Source organism: Bombina bombina, chromosome 1 (genome assembly GCF_027579735.1).
Source record: "Bombina bombina isolate aBomBom1 chromosome 1, aBomBom1.pri, whole genome shotgun sequence".
NCBI classification, from domain to species: domain Eukaryota; kingdom Metazoa; phylum Chordata; class Amphibia; order Anura; family Bombinatoridae; genus Bombina; species Bombina bombina.
This window is the reverse complement of record NC_069499.1, coordinates 1,505,157,142-1,505,184,560: the sequence shown is the minus strand read 5'-3', so window position 1 is coordinate 1,505,184,560 and position 27,419 is coordinate 1,505,157,142. Positions and strand designations below refer to the sequence as shown.

The window sequence follows — 27,419 nt, the reverse complement described above, 5'->3', positions numbered from 1 at the left end:
TTATCGCTCTTCCATTTGGCCTAGCGACAGCTCCAAGGATTTTTTCAAAGTTTCTCTGTGTCCTACTCTCTGTAATCAGAGAACCAGGGTATTGCAGTGTTTCCTTATTTGGACGATATCTTGGTACTATCTTGGTACTAGCTCAGTCTTTACATTCTGCCGAATCTCACACAAATCAACTAGTGTTGTTTCTTCAAAGACATGTTTGGAGGATCAATTTACCAAAGAATTCCTTGATTCCTCAGACAAGGGTCACCTTTTTTAGGTTTCCAGATAGATTCAGTGTCCATGACTCTGTCTCTAACAGACAAGAGACGAATAAAATTGGTTTCAGCTTGTCGGAACCTTCAGTCTGAATCATTCCCTTTAGTAGCTATGTGCATGGAGGTTTTAGGTCTCATGACTGCAGAATCGGACGCGATCCCAATTGCTCGTTTTCACATGAGACCTCTCCAGCTTTGTATGCTGAATCAATGGTGCAGGGATTATACAAAGATATCACAATTAATATTTTTAAATCCCAATGTTCCACTCTCTCTGACTTGGTGGTTAGATCACCATTGTATAGTTCACAGGGCCTCTCTTGTTCATCCAACCTGGACTTTGATCACAACAGATGCAAGTATTTCAGGTTGGGTAGCTGTCTGGGGATCTCTGACAGCACAAGGGGTTTGGAAATCTCAAAAGACGAAGTTACCAATCAATATTTTAGAACTCTGTGCTATTTTCAGGGCTATTCAGGTTTGGACTCTGTTGAAGAGAGAACCGTTCATTTGTTTTCAGACAGACAATATCACAACTGTGGCATATGTCAATCATCAGGGTGGGACTCGCAGTCCCCTAGCTATGAAAGAAGTATCTTGGATACTTTCTTGGGCGGAATCCAGCTCTTGTCTAATTTCTGCGGTACATATCCCAGGTGTAGACAATTGGGAAGCGGATTATCTCAGCCGTCAGACTTTACATCCGGGGGAGTGGTCGCTCCATTCAGATGTGTTTTTTCAGATTGTTCAGCTGTGGGGTTTTCCAGAAATAGATCTGATGCCCTCACATCTAAATAGTCATACATCCAAAGCACTCCAGCCACCAGAGAAATCTTTGTTTTAAAGAACTTTATTTTGATTAGTTGTGTCCAAAAGTTTACAGGAACAATGTTTTGATCCTACACTAGGCTCTTAGTCATGATTAAGAGCCTATTGTAGGTTCGAAACGTTGTTCCTGTAAACTTTTGGACCCAACTAATGAAAATAAAGGTTTTTTTAAACAAAGATTTCTTCTGGTGGCTGGAGTGCTTTGGATGTATGACTATTTGGATTGACAAGATTTGGCAAATTTTACTCCATGCCCAACAAACAGGTGTGCTGTTCGCCTTACCTTTTGGGCTTTACATCTAAACAAGAAACTTCCCAGGTACCTGTCCAGGGATCCTCAGGCGGAGTCGGTGGATGCGTTAGCAGTTCCTTGGTTTTTACCAACCTGCTTATATCTTCCCACCTCTAGTTCTTCTTCCAAGAGTGATCTCCAAGATCCTCATGGAACGATTGATTATGCTTCTGGTAGCACCAGCATGGCCTCACAGGTTCTGGTATGCGGATCTTGTCAGGATGTCCAGTTGCCTACTTTGGCCATTTCCTTTAAGACCAGACCTTCTGTCTCAAGGGACGTTTTTCCATCAGGATCTCAAATCATTAAATTTGAAGGTATGGAAATTGAACTCTTAGTGCTTAGTCATAGAGGTTTCTCTGACTCAGTGATTGATACTATGTTACAGGCACGTAAATCTGTCTCTAGGAAGGTTTATTATCGAGTTTGGAAGACTTAATTTCATGGTGTTCTCATAAATTCTCCTGGCATTCTTTTAGAATTCCTAGAATTTTACAGTTTCTTCAGGATGGTTTGAATAAAGGTTTGTCTGCAAGTTCCTTGAAGGGACAAATCTGTGCTCTTTCTGTTTCATTTCACAAAAAGATTGCTAAACTTCCTGATATTCACTGTTTTGTACAGGCTTTGGTCCGTATCAAGCCTGTCATTAAATCAATTTCTCCTCCTTGGTGTCTTAATTTGGTTTTGAAGGCTTTGCAGGCTCCTCCTTTTGAGCCTATGTATTCTTTGGACATTAAACTACTTTCTTGGAAAGTGTTGTTCCTTTTGGCCATCTCTTCTGCTAGAAGAGTTTCCGAATTATCTGCTATTTCTTGTGAGTCTCCTTTTCTGATTTTCCATCAGGTTAAGGCAGTTTTGCGGACTTCATTTAAATTTCTACCTAAGGTTGTAAATTCTAACAACATTAATAGGGAAATTGTTGTTCCCTCTTTGTGTCCTAATCCTACAAATTCTTTGGAGAGATCCTTACATTCTCTGTATGTTGAAAGAGCTTTGAAATATTATGTTGAAGCTACTAAAGATTTCCGAAAGACTTCTAGTCTATTTGTTGTCTTTCTGGTTCTAGGAAAGGTCAGAAAGCTTCTGCCATTTCCATGGCATCTTGGTGAAAGCTTTTGATTTATCAGGCTTATTTGGAGTCTGGTCAGGCCCCGCCTCAGAGAATCACAGCTCATTCTACTAGATCTGTCTCTACTTTGTGGGCTTTTAAGAATGAAGCTTCAGTTGATCAGATTTGCAAAGCAGCAACTTGGTCTTCTTTGCATACATTTACTAAATTCTACCGTTTTGATGTATTTGCCTCTTCAGAAGCAGTTTTTGGTAGGAATTTCTTCAGGCAGCTGTTTCAGTTTGATTCCTCTACTTTTGTTTTAAGTTTTTTCTTTTAAATTATGAGAAACTTATTTTTTGGGTTGTGGATTTAATTTTTTCAGCGGAAAATGGCTGTTATTATTTTGTTATCCCTCCCTCTCTCGTGACTCTTCTGTGGAGTTCCACATCTTGGGTATTACTATCCCATACGTCACTAGCTCATGGACTTGCCAATTACATGAAAGAAAACATAATTTATGTAACAACTTACCTGATAAATTAATTTCCTTCATATTGGCAAGAGTCCATGAGACCTACCCTTTTTATGGTGGTTATGATTTTTTGTATAAAGCACAATTATTTCCAGTTCCTTTTTTGATGCTTTGTACTCCTTTTTTCTATTACCACACTACTTGACTATTCATTAAACTGAATTGTGGGTGTGGTGAGGTGTGTATTTATAGGCATTTTGAGGTTTTGGAAACTTTGCCCCTCCTGGTAGGATTGTATATCCCAAACGTCACTAGCTCATGGACTCTTGCCAATATGAAAGAAATGAATTTATCAGGTAAATTCTTACATAAATTATGTTTTTCTGTTAATTTGATATCTTTTCACATTTATGCAGCTTTCATGCATTGATTGAATCTCCACAAGGATTTGTGTTCACTGATATTAAGCCACATGCTACAGTACAGTTAAATGTGTTTTTTCTTTCAGAATGCAAGTAACACAGTTCGATCAAATTACCATCATGATGATCTGGAGGATGGTATGATATTTAATTGCTTTTTTCTGAACTTGATTTCAATGTAGATTGTTGTTAAATGATTAATTTTTTCTCTCCAGGGACCTCAGATGGGTGGCAGTTTCGGCCCCCACCTCGGGGAGTTACAAGCAGCGAAGAGTACACATTATGTAAAAGGTAATGTAATACAATGATTGTGCTTGTATATTCCTGCAGATATTAAAGGGACATTATACACTCATTTTTTCCGTTGCACAAATGTTTTGTAAATGATCTATTTATTTAGCCCATAAAGGTTGTTGTGTTTTTTTTTTTTTTTTTAAAAAAAAGTATAGTTTTGCTCATTTTTAAATAACATTGCTCTGATTTTCAGACTCCTAACCAAGCCCCAAAGTTTTATGAGAATACCGTCAGCTACCTTCTCCAGCTTCCTCCTGTTTGTGTAAGGGGTCTTTTCATATGCAAAAGAAGGGGGAGGGGGGGAGTGTCTTATTTGCCACTTGCAGTGGGCTTTCCGGTAACCTTTTCAACAGAGCTAAACTGAGAGCTTCTAAGTAATTTTTTAAACAGTTTTATACTTTATTTTTGTATCAGTGTCTGTGCATCTTATTCTTTATAGTAGTGTCTATTACATGCAGTTATATGAAAATGAGTGTATACTGTCCCTTTAACTCCTAAATGGATGATGCATCATTTTATCTATTATCCAGTTTGTATTTTGAAAGACTAATCCTAGTAACTTTTCTGAAAAGAAATAAGCGTTTCTCTAATTTTTTTTTAGTTGCAATGATCTGGGTTTTTTCTGTCTCTTGCTTGTTATTGATTTCTACTTCTTCTGTGGATGAAATTTTCCTTTGCTAGCTCTTTTAGAAGAGTTAAGCTACTTTTTCTGACAAATTGTATTACGTTTCATTGTTTGTGCTCCTCTAGCCGTTGGTTTGTTTTTGTTCAGAAGGTCACACGTGTTCTATGATGCATTTTCTTTGGTATAAACATGAATACAAATTTTGTTGTTGTACATCATGCAGTGCTGCCTCTGGGTTACTGCCGTCCTCTAGCAGCATGCGGTCTGTGTGAGAATATATTTAAAGGGACAGTGCTCTGTAACACTGGATTCAGTTTCCAATGCCTTATTATGCCAGCTGTATAGTAGAAAATAAAATGGATTAAATGTTCCTTTAGGTTTATTTTTGTATGTGAAACAACTGTTTTGCTATTTGGACCCATAACTTGTTAAAATGGGCTGAGCTTGCAGGGGGATTCATTCTATTTTTTACTCTTTACTTAGACGTACAAAGCCTTCTTATCAATAGAAACATGTTATTACTTACCTCTTCTACCCCCCACTTGGAGTGTAATTTCTTCTCCGACCGGGGAGATTGAAATTTGCAACCTCTAGCAAACGTAAGAGAAAGTTTAAAAATAGTTCTCCTGACCTAGAGTCATCTAAATTTAGCTACTATGTCCCAGCTATCCGAGGATATGTTAACCTCTGTAGCCTCAGAGGGTGAACTTTCTGAGTCGGAAACTTCAGTTTCTAAACCTCCTTCAGCGGAGGAACCCTCCTTTTAGGTTTAAAATTGAGCATCTGTGTTTTTTTTTTAAAGGATCGTCTGTCTACGCTAGAGGCTCCAGAGGCTAAACTACCTGAGGAACCTAAGATCCCTAAATTAGACAGGGCTTATGAAGACAGGAAGGTTTCCTGTGCCAGTTAAAATGGAGAACATTTTTGGTAGCGAATGGGAAAGATTAGGAACTTTTTTTTCTCCTCCTTTACTTTAAAAAAGGTATTCCCGGTCCCTGACTCTCAATTGGATTTGTGGGGCTCCATCCCTAAGGTGGATGGCGCTATTTCTACGCTGGGTAAGCATACTACTATCCCCCTGGAGGATAGCTCTTCTTTTAGAGATCCTATGGATAAGAAAATGGAAACTTTTCTGAGGAAGATGTTTCAACATAAGGGGTTTTTATTTCAACCGGCGGCAGCTGTAGCCGCGGTTGCTGAAGCAGCTACCTACTGGTGCGACACTCTGTCTAAACTAATTGAGGTGAAAACTCCCCTCGAGGATATTCATGAGAGAATTAAAGATTTGAGAATTGCTTACTCCTTCATCTGTGACGCAAAAATGCAGATTATTCGCCTAAATGCAAAGGCTCCTAGCTTTGCGATCCTAGCCCGCCGGGCTCTCTGGTTGAAGTCTTGGTCTGCGTATATATGACTTCTAAATTCAAACTCCTTTCTCTTTCTTTCAAGGGGAAGATTTTATTTGGTCCAGGGCTGGACTCCATTATTTCTACGGTTACCGTAGGGAAGGGTGCCTTCCTACTGCAGGATAAGAAGAATAGGCCTATGGGGCGGCAATCATCTTATTTTCGTTCTGACAAATTCTAACGATAGTGTCAACAGTTTGTGACTAATCAAACCACCTCAATGTCACAGACAGCAATCTTTATCCAAGTCTGAGCAGCCTAAGAGTACTTGGAAGCCGGCTCAGTCCTGGAATAATTTTAAACAGACTAAGAAGCCTGCCGAGAACAAATCAGCATGAAGTGGCGGCCCCCGATCTGGGTTTGTATCAGGTAGGGGGCAGACTATCTCTTTTTTTCAGATGCTTGGTTCCAGGATGTCCAGGATCCTTGGGTCCTGGAGGTTGTATCTCAGGGATACCGGATAGAATTCAAATCTCATCCGTCCAGGGGCAGATCCCTACTCTCCAGACTGTCTACAAGACCAGAAAAGAAGTCTTCCTTTTTAGGTTGCGTACGGGATCTCTCCTCTCTAGGGGTAATTGTCCTACTGCACAAAGAGGTTTGGGGTTTTATTCAAACCTTTTCGTGGTTCCAAAGGAGGAGGGAAATTTTCGTCCAATTCTGGACCTAAAGTGCCTAAACAAATTTCTGAGTGTTCCCTCTTTCAAGATGTAGACAATACGGTCAATCCTTCCTCTGTTTCAGGAAGGACAGTTTATGACCTCCATAGACCTGAAGTATGCATACCTTCACGTTCCAATACACAGGGAACATTTTCAGTTCCTGTGGTTTGCCTTTCCGGACCAGCACTTCCAGTTCATAGCTCTTCCGTTTGGCCTAGCTACTGCTCCAAGGATATTTATGAAGGTTCTGGGGGCTCTTCTTTCCGTTGCCAGAACACACGGTATTGCAGTAGCGCCTTACCTGGATGATATCTTGATACAGACACCATCTTTTCGTCTGGTGGAAGAGCACTTGGAGTCTGTTCTCGGTCTTCTTCGATCACATGGATGGAAGATAAACTTGGAAAAAGGTGAATTTCCTGGGAACAAAATTAGACTCCATATCCACGAGAATATTTCTCACAGATCAGAGACCCTCAGTGGCCCAGTGTATGGAGGTGATTGGACTCATGGTGTCCTGTATGGACATCATTCCCTTTGCCAGATTCCATCTCCCTCCTTCAGTCCATCAGACCCTTACAACTATGCATGCTGAGACAATGGAACATTGCCCATGAACCATTCAGATCTGTCCCAATGCACATGCTTCTTGAGACCGTCCTAGGAGATTGTAACCACGGACGCCAGCCTTTCCGACTGGAGAGCAGTTTGGGGTGCCAAGAAGGCACAGGCGCTGTGGACTCAGGTGTCCTCCCTTTCGATCAATATATTGGAACTCCGGGCAATCTTCAATGCTTTGAAGGCTTGGCTTCTTCTGGGTTTGTCCCAGTTTATTAGATTCCAATCAGACAATATAACCTCGGTTTTAATTAGACTGGGATTGTCTGTACGTGTATTTATATAGACTAATCCACAAATACAATACCTAAGGATTTCTAAATTAGTGACTATAGATTGGGGTAAATTTTATTATATTGCATATAAACATATCCAGTATAATTAAGACTAATCTATATTCACACCTAGCAGAGTAGGCAAAGATTATTACAAATTTATTTACAGAGATACTTCAGTATTTAATATACATTCACAGTAGCAAAATTTGGGACGTCTCCCATACATATAGGACCACTCCTAAAAAATAACATATAAAATTATAAAAACAATCTCAAATTACAATAAAATGATAAAGCAAAAATTAATTCCAACTTATCATGGATTACATAGGTTATCCACTTATCCAGATTTGTTTATTTGGAAGAGTTTTATACATATAGATTGATTTTATCTGCTATATGATCCATGATTAGTTGCAATTCATTTTTGCTTTATCATTTCTTCTACAAGATATGACGAGTCCACGGATTTCATCCTTACTTGTGGGATATTAACCTCCTGCTAACAGGAAGTGGCAAAGAGCACCACAGCAGAGCTCCTCCCTTCCCTCCACCCCCAGTCATTCTCTTTGCCTGTGTTAGTAATAGGAAGAGGTAAAGTGAGGTGTTAGTTTAGATTCTTCAATCAAGAAGTTTTTTATTTTAAAATAGTGCCAGAGTGTGCTATTTTCCTAAGGGGAAAATCGTCAGTCTATTGCTTCCCAGGAGGAGTGGAAACATATTATTTTCTGCCCTGATGTTAATGATCTTAGCAAACATCATCTAAGATCCATAATGGTTCCCACAACGCAGCTGAAGGTATGTGTGAGAAAATCTTCAGTGTGGAGAATGGTGTCTTGCTACAAGCAACATTGAGCTATGTGCAGTCTTTTGTTTCTGGGGAGATTGAATCAGAACAGACTGTCATTATCCCCTATATGGGGAAGGGTAAGCAGTATGCACTAATGAGAGAATGGTGTACCTGAAATCCCTTAATTTATGGTATTTGCTAAAGTATGTAAAAACCTTTGGGGCTGGACGCTGGAAGATGCGGTTTTATTTACTTGATGCATTAACTTTATTGCTGGTGCAAGGACTGCAGGATTACGATTTATCCTGCATATCAAGGGGGCGAAAGACATGTATTTTTTCTTGTACACTGCGACCCATGCGGGTCTTAGTCAGATTCTGTGTACGCCCACGATGGGCGGGCCTAATTTCGCGCGCTCAGACTCGCAGTGTTCCTCCGGACGTAGCAGCAGAGACTGGGGCTCTGAGTGGCCTGATTTGTCTTCTAGTCCTATCGAAAAGTACTTTCACGATATAGCATCAACAACTTCATTCCGGGGGCAGGTAGGCGCCACAGCAGAGCTGTGGCGTGGTGCAGGGGCCATATTTATATAAATATTAAAATCTTGTTCTAAACAATATTTCTCCAACATAGGTGTGTCCGGTCCACGGCGTCATCCTTACTTGTGGGATATTCTCTTCCCCAACAGGAAATGGCAAAGAGCCCAGCAAAGCTGGTCACATGATCCCTCCTAGGCTCCGCCTTCCCCAGTCATTCTCTTTGCCGTTGTACAGGCAACATCTCCACGGAGATGGCTTAGAGTTTTTTGGTGTTTAAATGTAGTTTTTATTCTTCAATCAAGAGTTTGTTATTTTAAAATAGTGCTGGTATGTACTATTTACTCTGAAACAGAAAAGAGATGAAGATTTCTGTTTGTAAGAGGAAAATGATTTTAGCAACCGTTACTAAAATCGATGGCTGTTTCCACACAGGACTGTTGAGAGGAATTAACTTCAGTTGGGGGAAACAGTGAGCAGACTTTTGCTGCTTGAGGTATGACACATTTCTAACAAGACGTGGTAATGCTGGAAGCTGTCATTTTCCCTATGGGATCCGGTAAGCCATTTTTATTAAATGAGAAAAGGGCTTCACAAGGGCTTTAAAGACTGGTAGACATTTTTCTGGGCTAATCCGATTGATTTATAAGCATTTTTAATACTTCATAGCTTTGAGGAGTTATTTTATTCTTGGGAATTATGTAATATAACCGGCAGGCACTGTATTGGACACCTTTTTCACTGGGGGCCTTCTCTAATCATAGGCAGAGCCTCATTTTCGCGCCTCTATTGCGCAGTTGTTTTTGGGAAGCAAGGCATGCAGATGCATGTGTGAGGAGCTCAGATACATAGAAAAAGCTTACTGAAGGCGTCATTTGGTATCGTATTCCCCTTTGGGCTTGGTTGGGTCTCAGCAAAGCAGATACCAGGGACTGTATAGGGGTTAAATATAAAAACGGCTCCGGTTCCGTTATTTTAAGAGTTAAAGCTTTCAAATTTGGTGTGCAATACTTTTAAGGCTTTAAGACACTGTGGTGAAATTTTGGTGAATTTTGAACAATTCCTTCATACTTTTTCACATTTTCAGTAATAAAGTGTGTTCAGTTTAAAATTTAAAGTGACAGTAACGGTTTTATTTTAAAACGTTTTTTGTACTTTGTTATCAAGTTTATGCCTGTTTAACATGTCTGAACTATCAGATAGACTATGTTCTGTATGTGAGGAAGCCAAGGTTCCTTCTCATTTAAATAGATGGGATTTATGTGACACAAAATTTAGAGAAAATGATGCCCAAGATGATTCCTCAAGTGAGGGGAGTAAGCATGGTACTGCATCATCCCCTCCTTCGTCTACGCCAGTCTTGCCCACACAGGAGGCCCCTAGTACATCTAGTGCGCCAATACTCCTTACTATGCAACAATTAACGGCTGTAATGGATAATTCTATCAAAAACATTTTAGCCAAAATGCCCACTTATCAGCGAAAGCGCGACTGCTCTGTTTTAGAAAATACTGAAGAGCATGAGGACGCTGATGATAATGGTTCTGAAATGCCCCTACACCAGTCTGAGGGGGCCAGGGAGGTTTTGTCTGAGGGAGAAATTTCAGATTCAGGGAAAATTTCTCAACAAGCTGAACCTGATGTGATTACATTCAAATTTAAATTGGAACATCTCCGCGCTCTGCTTAAGGAGGTGTTATCTACTCTGGATGATTGTGAGAATTTGGTCATTCCAGAGAAATTATGTAAGATGGACAAGTTCCTAGAGGTCCCGGGGCCCCCCGAAGCTTTTCCTATACCCAAGCGGGTGGCGGACATTGTAAACAAAGAATGGGAAAGGCCCGGCATACCTTTTGTCCCTCCCCCTATATTTAAGAAATTGTTTCCTATGGTCGACCCCAGAAAGGACTTATGGCAGACAGTCCCCAAGGTCGAGGGGGCGGTTTCTACTCTAAACAAACGCACTACTATCCCTATAGAAGATAGTTGTGCTTTCAAAGATCCTATGGATAAAAAATTAGAGGGTTTGCTTAAAAAGATGTTTGTTCAGCAAGGTTACCTTCTACAACCAATTTCATGCATTGTTCCTGTCACTACAGCAGCGTGTTTCTGGTTCGATGAACTAGAAAAGTCGCTCAATAAAGATTCTTCTTATGAGGAGATTATGGACAGAATTCATGCTCTCAAATTGGCTAACTCTTTTACTTTAGACGCCACTTTGCAATTGGCTAGATTAGCGGCGAAAAATTCAGGGTTTGCTATTGTGGCGCGCAGAGCGCTTTGGCTAAAATCTTGGTCAGCGGATGCGTCTTCCAAGAACAAATTGCTTAACATACCTTTCAAGGGGAAAACGCTGTTTGGCCCTGACTTGAAAGAGATTATTTCTGATATCACTGGGGGTAAGGGCCACGCCCTTCCTCAGGATAGGTCTTTCAAGGCTAAAAATAAACCAAATTTTCGTCCCTTTCGCAGAAACGGACCAGCCCCAAGTGCTACATCCTCTAAGCAAGAGGGTAACACTTCTCAAACCAAGCCAGCCTGGAGGCCAATGCAAGGCTGGAACAAAGGTAAGCAGGCCAAGAAACCTGCCACTGCTACCAAGACAGCATGAGATGTTGGCCCCCGATCCGGGACCGGATCTGGTGGGGGGCAGACTTTCTCTCTTCGCTCAGGCTTGGGCAAGAGATGTTCCGGATCCTTGGGCGCTAGAAATAGTCTCCCAAGGTTATCTTCTGGAATTCAAGGAGCTTCCCCCAAGGGGGAGGTTCCACAGGTCTCAATTGTCTTCAGACCACATAAAAAGACAGGCATTCTTACATTGTGTAGAAGACCTGTTAAAAATGGGAGTGATTCATCCTGTTCCATTAGGAGAACAAGGGATGGGATTCTACTCCAATCTGTTCATAGTTCCCAAAAAAGAGGGAACATTCAGACCAATCTTAGATCTCAAGATCCTAAACAAGTTTCTCAAGGTTCCATCGTTCAAAATGGAAACCATTCGGACAATTCTTCCTTCCATCCAGGAAGGTCAATTCATGACCACGGTGGATTTAAAGGATGCGTATCTACATATTCCTATCAACAAGGAACATCATCGGTTCCTAAGGTTCGCCTTTCTGGACAAGCATTACCAGTTTGTGGCACTTCCATTCGGATTAGCCACTGCTCCAAGAATTTTCACAAAGGTACTAGGGTCCCTTCTAGCGGTGCTACGACCAAGGGGCATTGCAGTAGTACCTTACTTGGACGACATACTGATTCAAGCGTCGTCCCTACCACAAGCAAAGGCTCATACGGACATTGTCCTGGCCTTTCTCAGATCTCACGGGTGGAAAGTGAACGTAGAAAAAAGTTCTCTTTCTCCGTCAACAAGAGTTCCCTTCTTGGGAACAATAATAGACTCCTTAGAAATGAGGATTTTTCTGACAGAAGCCAGAAAATCAAAACTTCTAAGCTCTTGTCAAGTACTTCATTCTGTTCTTCTTCCTTCCATAGCACAGTGCATGGAAGTAATAGGTTTGATGGTCGCGGCAATGGACATAGTTCCTTTTGCGCGAATTCATCTGAGACCATTACAACTGTGCATGCTCAGTCAGTGGAATGGGGATTATACAGACTTGTCTCCGACGATACAAGTAGATCAGAGGACCAGAGATTCACTCCGTTGGTGGCTAACCCTGGACAACCTGTCACAGGGGATGAGCTTCCGCAGACCAGAGTGGGTCATTGTCACGACCGACGCCAGTCTGGTAGGCTGGGGCGCGGTCTGGGAACCCCTGAAAGCTCAGGGTCTTTGGTCTCGGGAAGAATCTCTTCTCCCGATAAACATTCTGGAACTGAGAGCGATATTCAATGCTCTCAAGGCTTGGCCTCAGCTAGCAAAGGCCAAATTCGTACGGTTTCAATCAGACAACATGACGACTGTTGCGTATATCAACCATCAGGGGGGAACAAGGAGTTCCCTGGCGATGGAAGAAGTGACCAAAATCATTCAATGGGCGGAGACTCACTCCTGCCACTTGTCTGCAATCCACATCCCAGGCGTGGAAAATTGGGAAGCGGATTTTCTGAGTCGTCAGACATTTCATCCGGGGGAGTGGGAACTCCATCCGGAAATCTTTGCCCAAATAACTCAATTGTGGGGCATTCCAGACATGGATCTGATGGCCTCTCGTCAGAACTTCAAGGTTCCTTGCTACGGGTCCAGATCCAGGGATCCCAAGGCGACTCTAGTAGATGCACTAGTAGCACCTTGGACCTTCAACCTAGCGTATGTATTCCCACCGTTTCCTCTCATCCCCAGGCTGGTAGCCAGGATCAATCAGGAGAGGGCATCTGTGATCTTGATAGCTCCTGCGTGGCCACGCAGGACTTGGTATGCAGACCTGGTGAATATGTCATCGGCTCCACCATGGAAGCTACCTTTGAGACAGGACCTTCTTGTTCAAGGTGCGTTCAAACATCCGAATCTGGTTTCACTCCAACTGACTGCTTGGAGATTGAACGCTTTATTTGATCAAAGCGAGGGTTCTCAGATTCTGTCATTGATACTCTTGTTCAGGCCAGGAAGCCTGTAACTAGAAAAATCTACCATAAAATATGGAAAAAATATATCTGTTGGTGTGAATCTAAAGGATTACCATGGAACAAGATAAAAATTCCTAAGATTCTATCCTTTCTTCAAGAAGGTTTGGAGAAAGGATTATCTGCAAGTTCTTTGAAGGGACAGATTTCTGCTTTATCTGTTTTACTTCACAAAAAGCTGGCGGCTGTGCCAGATGTTCAGGCTTTTGTTCAGGCTCTGGTTAGAATCAAGCCTGTTTACAAACCTTTGACTCCCCCTTGGAGTCTCAATTTAGTTCTTTCAGTTCTTCAGGGGGTTCCGTTTGAGCCCCTACATTCCGTTGATATCAAGTTATTATCTTGGAAAGTTTTGTTTTTGGTTGCAATTTCTTCTGCTAGAAGAGTTTCAGAGTTATCTGCTCTGCAGTGTTCTCCTCCTTATCTGGTGTTCCATGCAGATAAGGTGGTTTTGCGTACTAAACCTGGTTTTCTTCCGAAAGTTGTTTCTAACAAAAACATTAACCAGGAGATAGTCGTGCCTTCTTTGTGTCCGAATCCAGTTTCAAAGAAGGAACGTTTGTTGCACAATTTGGATGTAGTGCGTGCTCTAAAATTCTATTTAGATACTACAAAGGATTTCAGACAAACATCTTCCTTGTTTGTTGTTTATTCTGGTAAAAGGAGAGGTCAAAAAGCAACTTCTACCTCTCTATCTTTTTGGCTTAAAAGCATCATCAGATTGGCTTATGAGACTGCCGGACGGCAGCCTCCTGAAAGAATCACAGCTCATTCCACTAGGGCCGTGGCTTCCACATGGGCCTTTAAGAACAAGGCTTCTGTTGATCAGATATGTAAGGCAGCGACTTGGTCTTCACTGCACACTTTTACCAAATTTTACAAATTTGATACTTTTGCTTCTTCTGAGGCTATTTTTGGGAGAAAGGTTTTGCAAACCGTGGTGCCTTCCATCTAGGTGACCTGATTTGCTCCCTCCCTTCATCCGTGTCCTAAAGCTTTGGTATTGGTTCCCACAAGTAAGGATGACGCCGTGGACCGGACACACCTATGTTGGAGAAAACAGAATTTATGTTTACCTGATAAATTGCTTTCTCCAACGGTGTGTCCGGTCCACGGCCCGCCCTGGTTTTTTAATCAGGTCTGATGATTTATTTTCTTTATCTACAGTCACCACGGTATCATATGATTTCTCCTATGCAAATATTCCTCCTTTACGTCGGTCGAATGACTGGGGAAGGCGGAGCCTAGGAGGGATCATGTGACCAGCTTTGCTGGGCTCTTTGCCATTTCCTGTTGGGGAAGAGAATATCCCACAAGTAAGGATGACGCCGTGGACCGGACACACCGTTGGAGAAAGCAATTTATCAGGTAAACATAAATTCTGTTATTTAGCATTTTGCATATATCGGCAAGTGGATGCAATATTAAGAGTACTTGGGCACTTAAAAAAGTTTTTTTTCTGGTCAAAAGACGTTTTTTGCAGTTTAAAAAAAAAAAAAATAATAGTTGCGCCTTTAAAATTTAAAGGCGCAGTACAGTTTTTTTGGCATTAATTTTTTTCTCATTTAATTTAATTCAGAGATCAATATTTAAGCAAGTACGACTATTAATAGTATTGCTAGCTTGTTTAAAGGGTTAGAAATTGATTCCCATGTGAAAGTTATTAAACTATATTATTATAATTACTATGATCAATGTAATAAATTAAAATAGTTTTCTTTATTAAATTAAGCTTTCACATACCTTTAATTTTAAAGGTTAAATTGTCATGAAATGTGTGGTAATGACAGCCCTTAAAATGAGGCATGGCTCATATAAACCACCATACGCACCCCATCCGATGGCAAAGCGGCTGGGCCCCTTAATTTAAATAATACATTTAGTCAGCATTGCATGCGCAGTACTGAGGTTAAAGCACAGCTGTTCACAGCTTAGTCATCCTATTGGTTGAAGGGGCAGCTTCACACCGGCAACAGCGGAGACAGGGAACAATATAAACAGGTTCTCTATTACCCACGCTTTAGTAGGAGCTGTGCTCAGTGTGCTGCAAGACTTTACAAGCTGAGGAGAGAAGCGTGTATCCTAGAATTCTTCACTGCCTGTGATGAAGTCCATCCGTGTTTTAGACGTTGAATGCGGCTGTGAGTTTGAGAGCTATGTTAATTTAACTGTCGGGCTCATCTCACCCCTTCCCTCTGGCTGTGTTTACTTGATTAATGACGGTGAGAGCTCAGTTTCCACATGAAAGCAAACACAGCCAGAGGGAGGGGGTGAGATGAGCCTGACAGTTAAATAAACATAGCTCTCAAACTCACTGCCGTATTCAGCGTCTAAAACACAGATGGACTTCATCACAGGCAGTGAAGAATTCTAATATACAAGCTGCTCTCCTAAATGTCTCTTCCCCTCATTTGCAAGAGATGATTTGCACTCTGTGTGTGACTGTCTTGATGCCGGTGTAAAAGAACTTGTGCTTCTGTCAGTAGACTGCTGGAGACTGGGGGGCGAGTCTGCGCATGCGTTGCTTATAAATAGTTTTAATGCGCATGCTGGCCACCATGATGTTTCTACCTAGGTAGAACATCATAACAGGCCCCATATAAGGTTTAGAAAAAATGGGTTTGGCGCAGTACTAAGTTTCAAATTGAAATTACAAAAAAAAGAGAATATTTTACAAAGGTACCAATAGCAAATGTATTTATTATTTTAACAAGTATTTAATAAGTTAAAAAAAAAATTTGGGTTTACTATCCCTTTAACATGTCTGACACTGAGGAGGAAACTCCTTGCTTTATGTGTTTAGATGCCACTGTGGAACCCCCTCTTACTTTTTGCCCCTCGTGTACTGAGAGGGCCTTACAATGTAAAGCAACATTTTTTTCTAAAGATGATTCTCAGTCTGAGGAGAATCAAGGTATACCGCTAACTTCTCCCCAAGCGTCACAACCTTTAATGCCCACCCAAGCGACGCCTGGTTCTTCAACAGCGTCTGATTAATTTACTCTGCAGGATATGGCTGCAGTTATGTCAACTACCCTTACAGAGGTTTTATCTAAGTTGCCAGTGTTACAGGGTAAATTTGAATGCTGAGCCTTCTGATGTGACGTTAGCCATTTCCGATGTACCCTCACACGGATCTGAATTGGGGTCAGGGAACTTCTGTCTGAGGGGGAACTTTCCGATTCGGGAAGTGCTTTACCTCAGACGGACTCGGACGTCATGTCCTTTAAATTTAAGCTTGAGCACCTCCGTCTATTACTTAGGGAGGATTTAGCTACTCTGGATGACTGTGATCCTATTGTGGTCCCACCAGAGAAATTGTGTAAGATGGACAAATACTTAGAGGTACCTGCTTACACTGACGTCTTTCCGGTTCCTAAGAGAATCTCGGAGATTATTAAGAGGGAATGGGACAGACCAGGTATTCCGTTTTCACCCTCTCCTAATTTCAAAAAGATGTTAAGTATAGCTGACACTGTTCGGGACTCTTGGCAAAGAGTCCCTAAGGTGGATGGTGCTATATCTACCCTGGCTAAGCATACAACTATTCCTATTGAGGACAGCTGTGCTTTTAAAGACCCTATGGATAAGAAATTGGAGGGTCTTCTAAAGAAAATGTTTATTCATCAAGGTTTCCTCTTACAGCCAACGGCCTGCATTGTGCCAGTTACCACTGTGGCGGCCTTCTGGTTTGAGGCCTTGGAAGAGTCCCTCAAAACTGAGACTCCTTTAGAGGAGATTCTAGACAGAATTAAGGCTCTTAAGCTGGCTAATTCTTTTATTACAGATACCGCCTTTCAGATTGCCAAATTGGCGGCTAAGAATGCCGGATTTGCCATTTTAGCGCGTAGAGCGTTATGGTTAAAATCTTGGTCGGCCGACGTGTCATCTAAGTCAAAGCTTTTGGCTATTCCTTTCAAAGGAAAGACCCTATTTGGGCCTGACTTGAAAGAAATCATTTCTGACATTACGGGAGGTAAGGGCCATCTTCTACCTCAGGATAAAACAACTAAACTGTGGAGTAAACAAAATAATTTTCGCTCCTTTCGGAACTTTAGAGGAGTCCCCTCTCCTCCCTCTTCCTCCGCCAAGCAGGAAGGGAGTTTTGCTCAGGCCAAATCTGTCTGGAGACCCAACCAGTCTTGGAACAAGGGTAAACAATCCAAGAAGCCCGCTGCTGCTACCAAGACAGCATGAAGGGGCGGCCCCCGATCCGGGACCGGATCTAGTAGGGGGCAGACTCTTTCTTTGCCCAGGCTTGGGTACGAGATGTTCAGGATCCTTCGACACTGGAGATTGTGTCCCAAGGGTATAAGCTGGAGTTCAAAAGTTCTCTCCCAAGGGGGAGATTCCTTCTTTCACGATTGTCTGCAGTCCAGAAAAAAAGAGAGGCGTTCTTACGCTGTGTAAAAGACCTCTCTACTTAGGGAGTAATTTGTCCCGTTTCTAGGTTAGAACAGGGACGGGGGTTTTACTCAAATCTTTTCGTGGTTCCCAAAAAAGATAATTCGGTGGGCGGAGGCTCACTCTTGTTATCTGTCAGCAATCTACATCCCAGGAGTGGACAACTGGGAAGCAAGACTTTTTAAACAGACAGACGTTTCATCCGGGGGAGTGGGAACTCCATCCGGAGGTCTTTGCCACTCTGATCCTCAGATGGGGCAGACCGGAGTTGGATCTGATGGCGTCTCGTCAGAATGCCAAGCTTCCAAGATACGTATCCAGGTCAAGGGATCCTCAGGCCGAACTGATAGATACCTTGGCAGTGCCTTGGTCGTTCAGCCTAGCTTATGTGTTTCCGCCGTTTGCTCTCCTGCCTCGGGTGATTGCCCGGATCAAACAGGAGAGGGCTTCAGTAATTCTAATCGCGCCTGCTTTGGTCTCGCAGGACTTGGTATGCCGATCTAGTGGACTTGTCCTCTCTGCCACCGTGGAAGCTTCCAGTGAGGCAGGACCTTCTCATTCAGGGACCCTTCCATCACCCAAATCTAGTTTGTCTGCAACTGACTGCTTGGAGATTGAACGCTTGATTTTATCCAAGCGGGGGTTCTCTGATTTGGTAATTGATACTTTGATTCAGGCACGTAAGCCTGTCACTAGAAAGATCTTTCATAAGATATGGCGTAAATATCTTTTTTGGTGTGAATCCAAAGGCTACTCATGGAGTAGAATTAAGATTCCCAGAATTCTGTCCTTTCTCCAAGAAGGATTGGAGAAAGGGTTACCAGCAAGTTCTTTAAAAGGACAAATCTCTGCTTCATCGATTTTGCTACACAAACGTTTGGCAGATGTTCCAGACGTTCAGTCTTTTTGTCAGGCTCTAACGAGAATTAAGCCTGTGTTTAGACCAATTGCTACACCTTGGAGTTTGAATTTAGTTCTTAATGTTCTTCAAGGGGTTCCGTTTGAACCCATGCATTCCATAGATATTAAGTTATTATCTTGTACAGTTTTGTATTTGGTTGCTATTTCTTCTGCTCGTAGAGTTTCTGAGCTTTCAGCATTACATTGTGATTCGCCTTATCATACCTTCCATTCTGATAAGGTGGTTTTACGTACCAAACCTGGTTTTCTGCCTAAGGTTGTTTCTAATAAGAATATTAATCAGGAAATTGTTGTTCCTTCATTATGTTAACCCTTCCTTCTTCTAAGAAGGAGCGTATGTTGCATAACTTGGACGTTGTCCGTGCCCTGAAGTTTTACTTGCAGGCGACTGATTTCCATCAATCATCTACATTGTTCATTGTTTTTTCTGAAAAGCGTAGGGGTCAGAAAGCTATGACTACCTCTTTCTTTTTGGCTGAAGAGTATCATCTGTCTGGCGTATGAGACTGCTGGACAGCAGCCTCCTGAAAGAATTATGGCTCATTCTACTAGGGCTGTGGCTTCCTCATGGGCATTTAAAAACAATGCTTCTGTTGAACAGATTTGCAAGGCTGCAACTTGGTCGTCTCTTCACACTTTTTTTCCAAATTTGATACTTTTGCTTCTTCTGAGGCTGTTTTTGGGAGAAAGGTTCTTCAAGCAGTGGTGCCTTCCGTTTAGGTTCCTGTCTTGTCCCTCCCTTTCATCCGTGTCCTGTAGCTTTGGTATTGTATCCCACAAGTAAGGATGAAATCCATGGACTCGTCATATCTTGTAGAAGAAATGGAAATTTATGCTTACCTGATACATTTATTTCTTCTACGATATGACGAGTCCACGGCCCTCCCTGTCATTTTTAAGACGGGTATATATTATATTTTTGTTAAACTTCAGTCACCTCTGCACCTTTGGCTTCTCCTTTCTCTTTCTAACTTCGGTCGAATGACTGGGGGTGGAGGGAAGGGAGGAGCTATATATACAGCTCTGCTGTGGTGCTCTTTGCCACTTCCAGTTAGCAGGAGGTTAATATCCCACAAGTAAGGATGAAATCCGTGGACTCGTCATATCGTAGAAGAAATACATTTATCAGGTAAGCATAAATTTCCTTTTTATTGTAATTTGAGATTTGTTTTTATAATTTTATGTTATTTTTTAGGAGTGGTCCTATATATATGTATGGGAGACGTCCCAAATTTTGCTACTGTGAATTTATATTAAATACTATAGTATCTCTGTAAATCAATTTGTAATACTCTTTGCCTGCTCTGCTTGGGGTATATTTTTATTATATTGCATATAAACATATCCAGTATAATTAAGACTAATCTATATTCACACTAATCTATAGTCACTAATTTAGAAATCCTTAGGTATTGTATTTGTGGTTTAGTCTATATAAATACACGTACAGACAATCCCAGTCTAATTAAGGCTAATCCTCTTTAACACCAATTTAAGGTCACATATTGAGATATCTTTAGCTTCTCCTAGCGCCCTCTAAATACTAAATTCAATTTGTTCTCTAATTATATAACGCACTTTGGAGGAAGGTGTGTTTTTAGAAGGGTTTGATATCTATATATTTTTTGGCCAGCACAGTACTTATATATTTTTCTAAATAGAACCTCGGTTGCCTACATCAACCATCGGGGGAAACGAGAAGTCTCTTGGCGATGAGAGAAGTATCTCAGATACTAGAGTCTGCGGAGACTCTCCGATGTACGCTGTCAGCGATCCACATTCCGGGTGTGGACAACTGGGAAGCGGACTTCCTCAGTAGGCAATTCTTTAACCCAGGGGAATGGTCTCGTTTGCTTCATAATCTAGATGTGGTTTGTGCCTTTAAGTTTTATCTTCAGGCTACTAAGGAGTTAATGCAATCTTCCTCTTTGTCATCTATTCGGGGAAGCGTAGGGGGCAGAAGGCTACGACGACTTCCCTATCTTTCTGGTTGAGGAGTATCATCTGCTTAGCTTACGAGACAGCGGGACAGAAGCCTCCTGAGAGGCTCATTTTACTATAGCAGTGGCTTCCTCCTGGGCTTTTAAAAATGAAGCCTCTATGGATCAGTTTTGTAAGGCGGCTACCTGGTTCTCCTTACACACTTTTTTTCTAAATTTTTTTTTTTATATTACTGACTTTATTGAAAGAGATTGCATAATACAATATGGGAGACGCAGCTCCCTCGAGTTTAGATAAAATTGTCAGTTGTACTTTACATAGTAATTATAATAACAAAAGTATTTATAGAAAAAACAGAAAAACATTATTTTCTTTCATGTAATTGGCAAGAGTCCATGAGCTAGTGACGTATGGGATATACAATCCTACCAGGAGGGGCAACGTTTCCCAAACTTCAAAATGCCTATAAATACACCCCTCACCACACCCACAATTCAGTATTACAAACTTTGCCTCCTATGGAGGTGGTGAAGTAAGTTTGTGCTAGATTTCTACGTTGATATGCGCTTCTTAGCATTTTTTTGAAGCCCGGTTCCTCTCGGAGTACAGTAAATGTCAGAGGGATGTGAAAGGAGTATCACCTATTGAATGCAATGGTCATCCTAACGGGGATCTATTTAATAGGTTCTCTGTTATCGGTCGTAGAGGTTCATCTCCTACCTCCCTTTTCAGATCGACGATATACTCTCATATTCCATTACCTCTACTGATTCTCGTTTCAGTACTGGTTTGGCTATCTGCTATATGTGGATGAGTGTCTTTTGGTAAGTATGTTTAATTTATTTAAGACACTCTCAGCTATGGTTTGACACTTTATATATAAAGTTCTAAATATATGTTTATACTTATACTGATAAACCTGAATCATGGCAAATAAATATTTCCTTTTTTGCAGACTGTCAGTTTCATATTTGGGAAATGCATTTAAAAAAAAAAAAATTACCTGAGGTTTTCAAATTGATTCTTTTTTCTAAATTGCGGGTTGTATTAGGCTCGCGTGAGCACAAAATGCTATAATTTATTGCGTCATTCTTGGCGCAAGACTTTTTTGGCGCGAGAATTAGGTTTGTTTATGCAAAATAGTCATTTCCGGCGTCTTAGTTGGTGCAGAGTCTTTTCACGAGGTTGCGTCATCTATGATGCTCATGTTTGTTGCGGACGTTTTTGGCGCCAAAAAATAGTTTCATTTGTGGGCGTCATACTTGGCACCAAACTGTTTGTCATTATTTAAGACTTCTTTTCTTTTTGCCTCTGGTCCTTTTTTCTATGCTAGGGGCCTATTTTGTTGCATTTCTTTCCAATTCCTGAACCTGTCATATAAGGAAATAGATAATTTTGCTTTGTATGTTGTTTTTTTTCTCTTACATATTGCATGATGTCTCAATCTGATCCTGTTTCAGAATCTACTACTGGAATCCTGCTGCCTGATATTGGTTCTACCAAAGCTAAGTGCATTTGTTGTAAACTTGTAGTAACTTTTCCTCCGGCTGTGGTTTGTAATAGTTGTCATAAAGTGTTGCATTACCTGTTGCTGGTCCATCAACATCTAATGTTCAGGATATTCCTGTCAATTTGAGAGAATTTATTTCTGATTCCATTCAGAAGGCTTTGTCTGCCATTCCGCCTTCTAATAAACGTAAAAGGTCTTTTAAAACTTCTCATACAGTTGATGAATTTTCAAATGACCGACAACATACTGATTTATCTATCTCTGATGAGGATCTGTCTGATTCAGAGGATCCTGCTTCAGATATTGACACTGACAAATCTTCGTATTTATTTAAAATGGAGTATATTTGTTCTTTATTAAAGGAAGTGTTGATTGCATTAGATATAGAGGAGTCTAGTCCTCTTTATACTAAAACTAGTAAACGTTTAAATTCGGTTTATAAACCTCATGTTGTTGTTCCAGAGGTTTTTCCAGTTCCTGATGCTATTTCAGATATGATTTCAAAGGAATAGAATAGACTGGGTACTTCTTTTACTCCTTCTTCAAGGTTTAAAAAATTGTATCCTTTGCCTACTGATAGATTAGAGTTTTGGGAATAGTTCCCCAAAGTTGATGGGGCCATCTCTACTCTTGCTAAGCGTACTACTATTCCTACGGAAGACAGTACTTCTTTTAAAGATCCTTTAGATAGGAAACTTGAATCTTATCTAAAGGCGGCTTATTTATGTTCAGGTCATCTTCTTAGGACTGCTATTTCTTTGGCTGATGTTGCAGCTGCTTCAACTTTTTGGTTGGAAACTTTAGCGCAACAAGTATCAGACCATAATATGTATAGCATTGTTAAGTTAATTCAACATGCTAATAATTTTGTTTGTAATGCCATTTTTGATATCATCAGAATTGATGTTAGATATATGTCTTTAGCTATTTTAGCTAGAGGAGCGTAATGGCTTAAATCTTGGATTGCCGATATGACTTCTAAATCGACGTTGCTATCTCTTTCTTTCCATGGTAATAAATTATTTGGTTCTTGGTTGGATTCTATAATTTCAACTGTTATTGGGGGGAAGGGGGCTTTTTTACCTCAGGATAAAAAATCTAAGGGTAAATTTAAAGCTTCTAACCGTTTTTGTTCCTTTCGACAGAATAAGGAACAGAAACCTAATCCTTCCCCTAAGGAATCTGTTTCCAATTGGAAGCCTTTTTCAAGGATGTTTGGATAAATTCAATCCAAAATCATTGGATTCAGAACATTGTCTCTCTGGGGTACAGAATAGGTTTCAGAGTAAAGACCGCCTGTGAGAAGTTTCTTTCTCTCACACATTCCAGTGATCCATGAGAAAGCACAGGCTTTCCTGAAGTGTGTTTCAGACCTGGAGTCTTCTGGGGTAATCGTGCTGGTTCCTTTTCAGGAACAGGGTCTGGGGTTTTATTCAAATCTGTTCATTGTCCTAAAGAAAGAAAATTCATTCAGACCAGTTCTGGACCTAAAAATCTTGAATCGTTATGTAAGAATACCAACATTCAAAATGGTGACTATGACTATAAGAGGACTATTCTGCCTTTTGTTCAGCAAGGGCATTATATGTCCACAATAGACTTACAGGATGCATATCTTCATATTCCGATTCATCCAGATCACTATCAGTTCCTGAGATTCTCTTTTCTAGACAAGCATTACCAATTTGTTGCTCTTACTTTTGGCCTAGCGACAGCTTCAAGGATCTTTTCAAAGGTTCTTGGTGCCCTTCTCTCTGTAGAGAGCGGGGTATTGCGGTGTTTACTTATTTGGACGATATCTTGGTACTTTCTCAGTATTTACGTTCTGCAGAATCTCACGCGTATCAACTAGTGTTGTTTCTTCAAAAACATGGTTGGAGGATCAATTTACCAAAAATGTATTTGATTCCTCAGACAAGGGTAACCTTTTTAGGTTTCCAGATAGATTCAGTATCCATGACTTTGTCTCTAACAGACAAGAGATGTTTGAAGTTGGTTGCAGCCTGTCGGAACGTTCAGTCTCAGTCATTCCATTCAGTAGCTATGTGCATGGAGGTTTTAGGTCTCATGACTGCAGCGTCGGATGCGATCCCATTTGCTCGTTTTCAAATGAGACCTCTTCAGCTTTGTATGCTGAACCAATGGTGCAGGGATTATACAAGGATATCACAATTAATATCCTTAAATCCCAATGTTCGACTATCTCTGATTTGGTGGTTAGATCACCATTGTATAGTTCAAGGGGCCTCTTTTGTTCGTCCAACCTGGACCGTGATCACAACAGATGCGAGTCTTTCAGGTTGGGGAGCTGTCTGGGGATCTCTAACAGCACAACGGGTTTGGAAATCTCAAGAGGCGAGATTACCAATCAATATTTTGGAACTCTGTGCTATTTTCAGGGCTCTTCAGATTTGGCCTCTCTTGAAAAGAGAATCGTTCATTTTGTTTTCAGACAGACAATATCACAACTGTGGCATATGTCAATCATCAGGGTGGGACTCAGTCCCCAAGCTATGAAAGAAGTATATCGGATACTTGCCTGGGCGGAATCCAGCTCCTGTCTAATTTATGCGGTCCATATCCCAGGTATAGACAATTGGGAAGCGGATTATCTCAGTCGTCAGACTTTACATCCGGGAGAGTGGTCTCTTCACCCAGATGTGTTTTTTCATATTGTTCAGATGTGGGGGCTTCCGGAAATAGATCTTATGGCTTCTCATCTAAACAAGAAACTTCCCAGGTACCTGTCCAGGTCCAGGGATCCTCAGGCGGAGGCAGTGGATGCATTGACACTTCCTTGGAGTTATCAACCTGCCTATATTTTTCCGCCTCTAGTTCTTCTTCCAAGAGTGATTTCCAAAATCATCATGGAGCAATCGTTTGTGCTGCTGGTGGCTCCAGCATGGCCACACAGGTTTTGGTATGCGGATCTTGTCCGGATGTCCAGTTGCCAACTTTGGCCACTTCCGTTAAGGCCAGACCTTCTATCTCAAGGTCCGTTTTTCCATCAGGATCTCAAATCATTAAATTTGAAGGTATGGATATAGAACGCTTAGTGCTTAGTCATAGAGGTTTCTCTGACTCAGTGATTAAAACTATTTTGCAGGCTCGTAAATCTGTTTCTAGAAAAATTTATTATCGAGTTTGGAAGACCTACATTTCATGGTGTTCTTCTCATAAATTCACTTGTCATTCTTTTAGAATTCCTAGAATTTTACAGTTTCTTCAGGATGGTTTGGATAAGGGTTTTTCTGCAAGTTATTTGAAAGGACAAATTTCTGCTCTTTCTGTCTTATTCCACAGAAAAATTGCTAAACTTCCTGATATTCATTGTTTTGTACAGGAGTTGATCCGTATCAAGCCTGTCATTAAGTCAATCTCTCCTCCCTTGAGTCTTAATTTGGTTTTAAAGGCTTTACAGGCTCCTCCGTTTGAGCCTATGCATTCTTTGGACATTTAAATTGCTTTCTTGGAAAGTATTGTTTCTTTTGGCCATTTCTTCTGCTAGAAGAGTTTCTGAATTACCTGCTCTTTCTTGTGAGTCTCCTTTTCTGATTTTTCATCAGGATAAGGCGGTTTTGCGGACTTCATTTAAATTCTTACCTAAAGTTGTGAATTCCAACAATATTAGTAGAGAAATTGTCCCTTCTTTATGTCCTAAGAATTCTTTGGAAAGATCCTTACATTCTTTGGATGCGGTGAGAGCTTTGAAATATTATGTTGAATCTACTAAAGATTTCAGAAAGACTTCTAGTCTATTTGTTATCTTTTCTAGTTCTAGGAAAGGTCAGAAGGCTTCTGCTGTTTCCTTGGCTTCGTGGTTTAAAGTTTTTGATTCATCACGCTTATTTGGAGTCGGGTAAATCCCCGCCTCAGAGGATTACGGCTCATTCTACTAGGTCTGTTTCCACTTCCTGGGCTTTTAAGAATGAAGCTTCAGATGATCAGATTTGCAAAGCAGCAACTTGGTCTTCTTTGCATACATTTACTAAATTCTACCAGTTTGATGTTTTTTCTTCTTCAGAAGCAGTTTTTGGTAGAAAAGTACTTCAGGCAGCTGTTTCAGTTTGATTCTTCTGCTTATAATTTCAGTTCTTTTCTTTTTCTTTATAAGATTAAAATTTATGATTTGGGTTGTGGATTAATTTTTTTCATCGGAATTGGCTCTCTTTATTTTTTTATCCCTCCCTCTCTAGTGACTCTTGCGTGGAGTACCACATCTTGGGTATTTGCTATCCCATACTTCACTAGCTCATGGACTCTTGCCAATTACATGAAAGAAAACCTAATTTATGTAAGAATTTACCTGATAAATTAATTACTTTCATATTGGCAAGAGTCCATGAGGCCCACCCTTTTTTTGGTGGTTATGATTTTTTTGTATAAAGCACAATTATTCCAATTCCTTTGTTGATGCTTTTTTACTCCTTTCTTTATCACCCCACTACTTGGCTATTCGTTAAACTGAATTGTGGGTGTGGTGAGGGGTGTATTTATAGGCATTTTGAGGTTTGGGAAACTTTGCCCCTCCTGGTAGGATTGTATATCCCATACGTCACTAGCTCATGGACTCTTGCCAATATGAAAGAAATGAATTTATCAGGTAAATTCTTACATAAATTATGTTTTATCTATGCCATGTATGTAGCTTTGGATTTGTGAGGAAGATAAGAAAAAGAGAGGAGAAGAAAAAGATGTGCGAGAAAAGAAAAAGGAGAATGAGAAAAAGCTGCATGGTAAATTGTTCAAGAATTAGTAATGCGGTATGTCGAAGGACTTTGTATCACTACCGTGGTTTAATCCTAGATTAACTACTCGTATTCGTTTTAGTGTTAGTATTTGTAGTTACCCTTTATACGTCAATTCCACAAGAATAGATACGATTTACTATTCTTTGCTTTTCCAGTTTTTTGCTATTAAGTATTTTCTTCATAACACAAAATAGTTTTTTATAGGGTTTGTGTTTAATTTTAGGAGGATTACATAGCAACCATACCAATGGGTCTAAGCAGAACTGAGTCTCTATTATTGTTTCTATTTCTGCTATAATTATTCTCCAGAAGTTTTGGATTGTGTTACACCACCACCACATGTGAGCCATGTTGCTGCCTCTGACCACATCTCCAACAATGATCTGACCTGTGGTGGAATAGGCGGTGGATTTTCCTGGGAGTAAGGTACCATCTGTGTAGGAGTTTTAAATTGATTTCTACTAAGGATAATGATATAGACGTTTTTGTTATGTTTTGGAAAATGGAGATGCTCGTTTGTGATAGAATAATTATTCCCAAGTCATCTTCCCATTTCTCAAGGTATGGTGGAATGTAGCCAGGGGGGGTTAACGGTTAGTATTCTTTATATCATTGAGAGGGTATGAGAGAGTGGTGGTACTCGGATTCATAAGGTTTAAAAATTTGTTAATGGTCTAACCATGTTTCTGCTTTGTTCATGTTGAGAGATGTAGTGGTGTACTCGATGGTAATTGAACCAGTTGTGAAAATATGTATAGCCCTTGTCCAAGAGGT

At 40.7% G+C, this 27,419-nt stretch overlaps 1 protein-coding gene across 2 annotated transcripts in view; it reads left to right on the top strand.

The window, feature by feature from the left end:
* The window catches only part of HELZ (helicase with zinc finger), an 842,947-nt gene that overhangs the window by 141,419 nt on the left and 674,109 nt on the right, over positions 1-27,419 (top strand). For both annotated transcript variants that reach the window (XM_053707899.1, XM_053707909.1), the window contains exons 6-7: positions 3,415-3,466; positions 3,544-3,619. In XM_053707899.1, the coding sequence (XP_053563874.1) occupies positions 3,415-3,466; positions 3,544-3,619 (128 nt within the window). The remainder of the gene's footprint in view (positions 1-3,414; positions 3,467-3,543; positions 3,620-27,419) is intronic.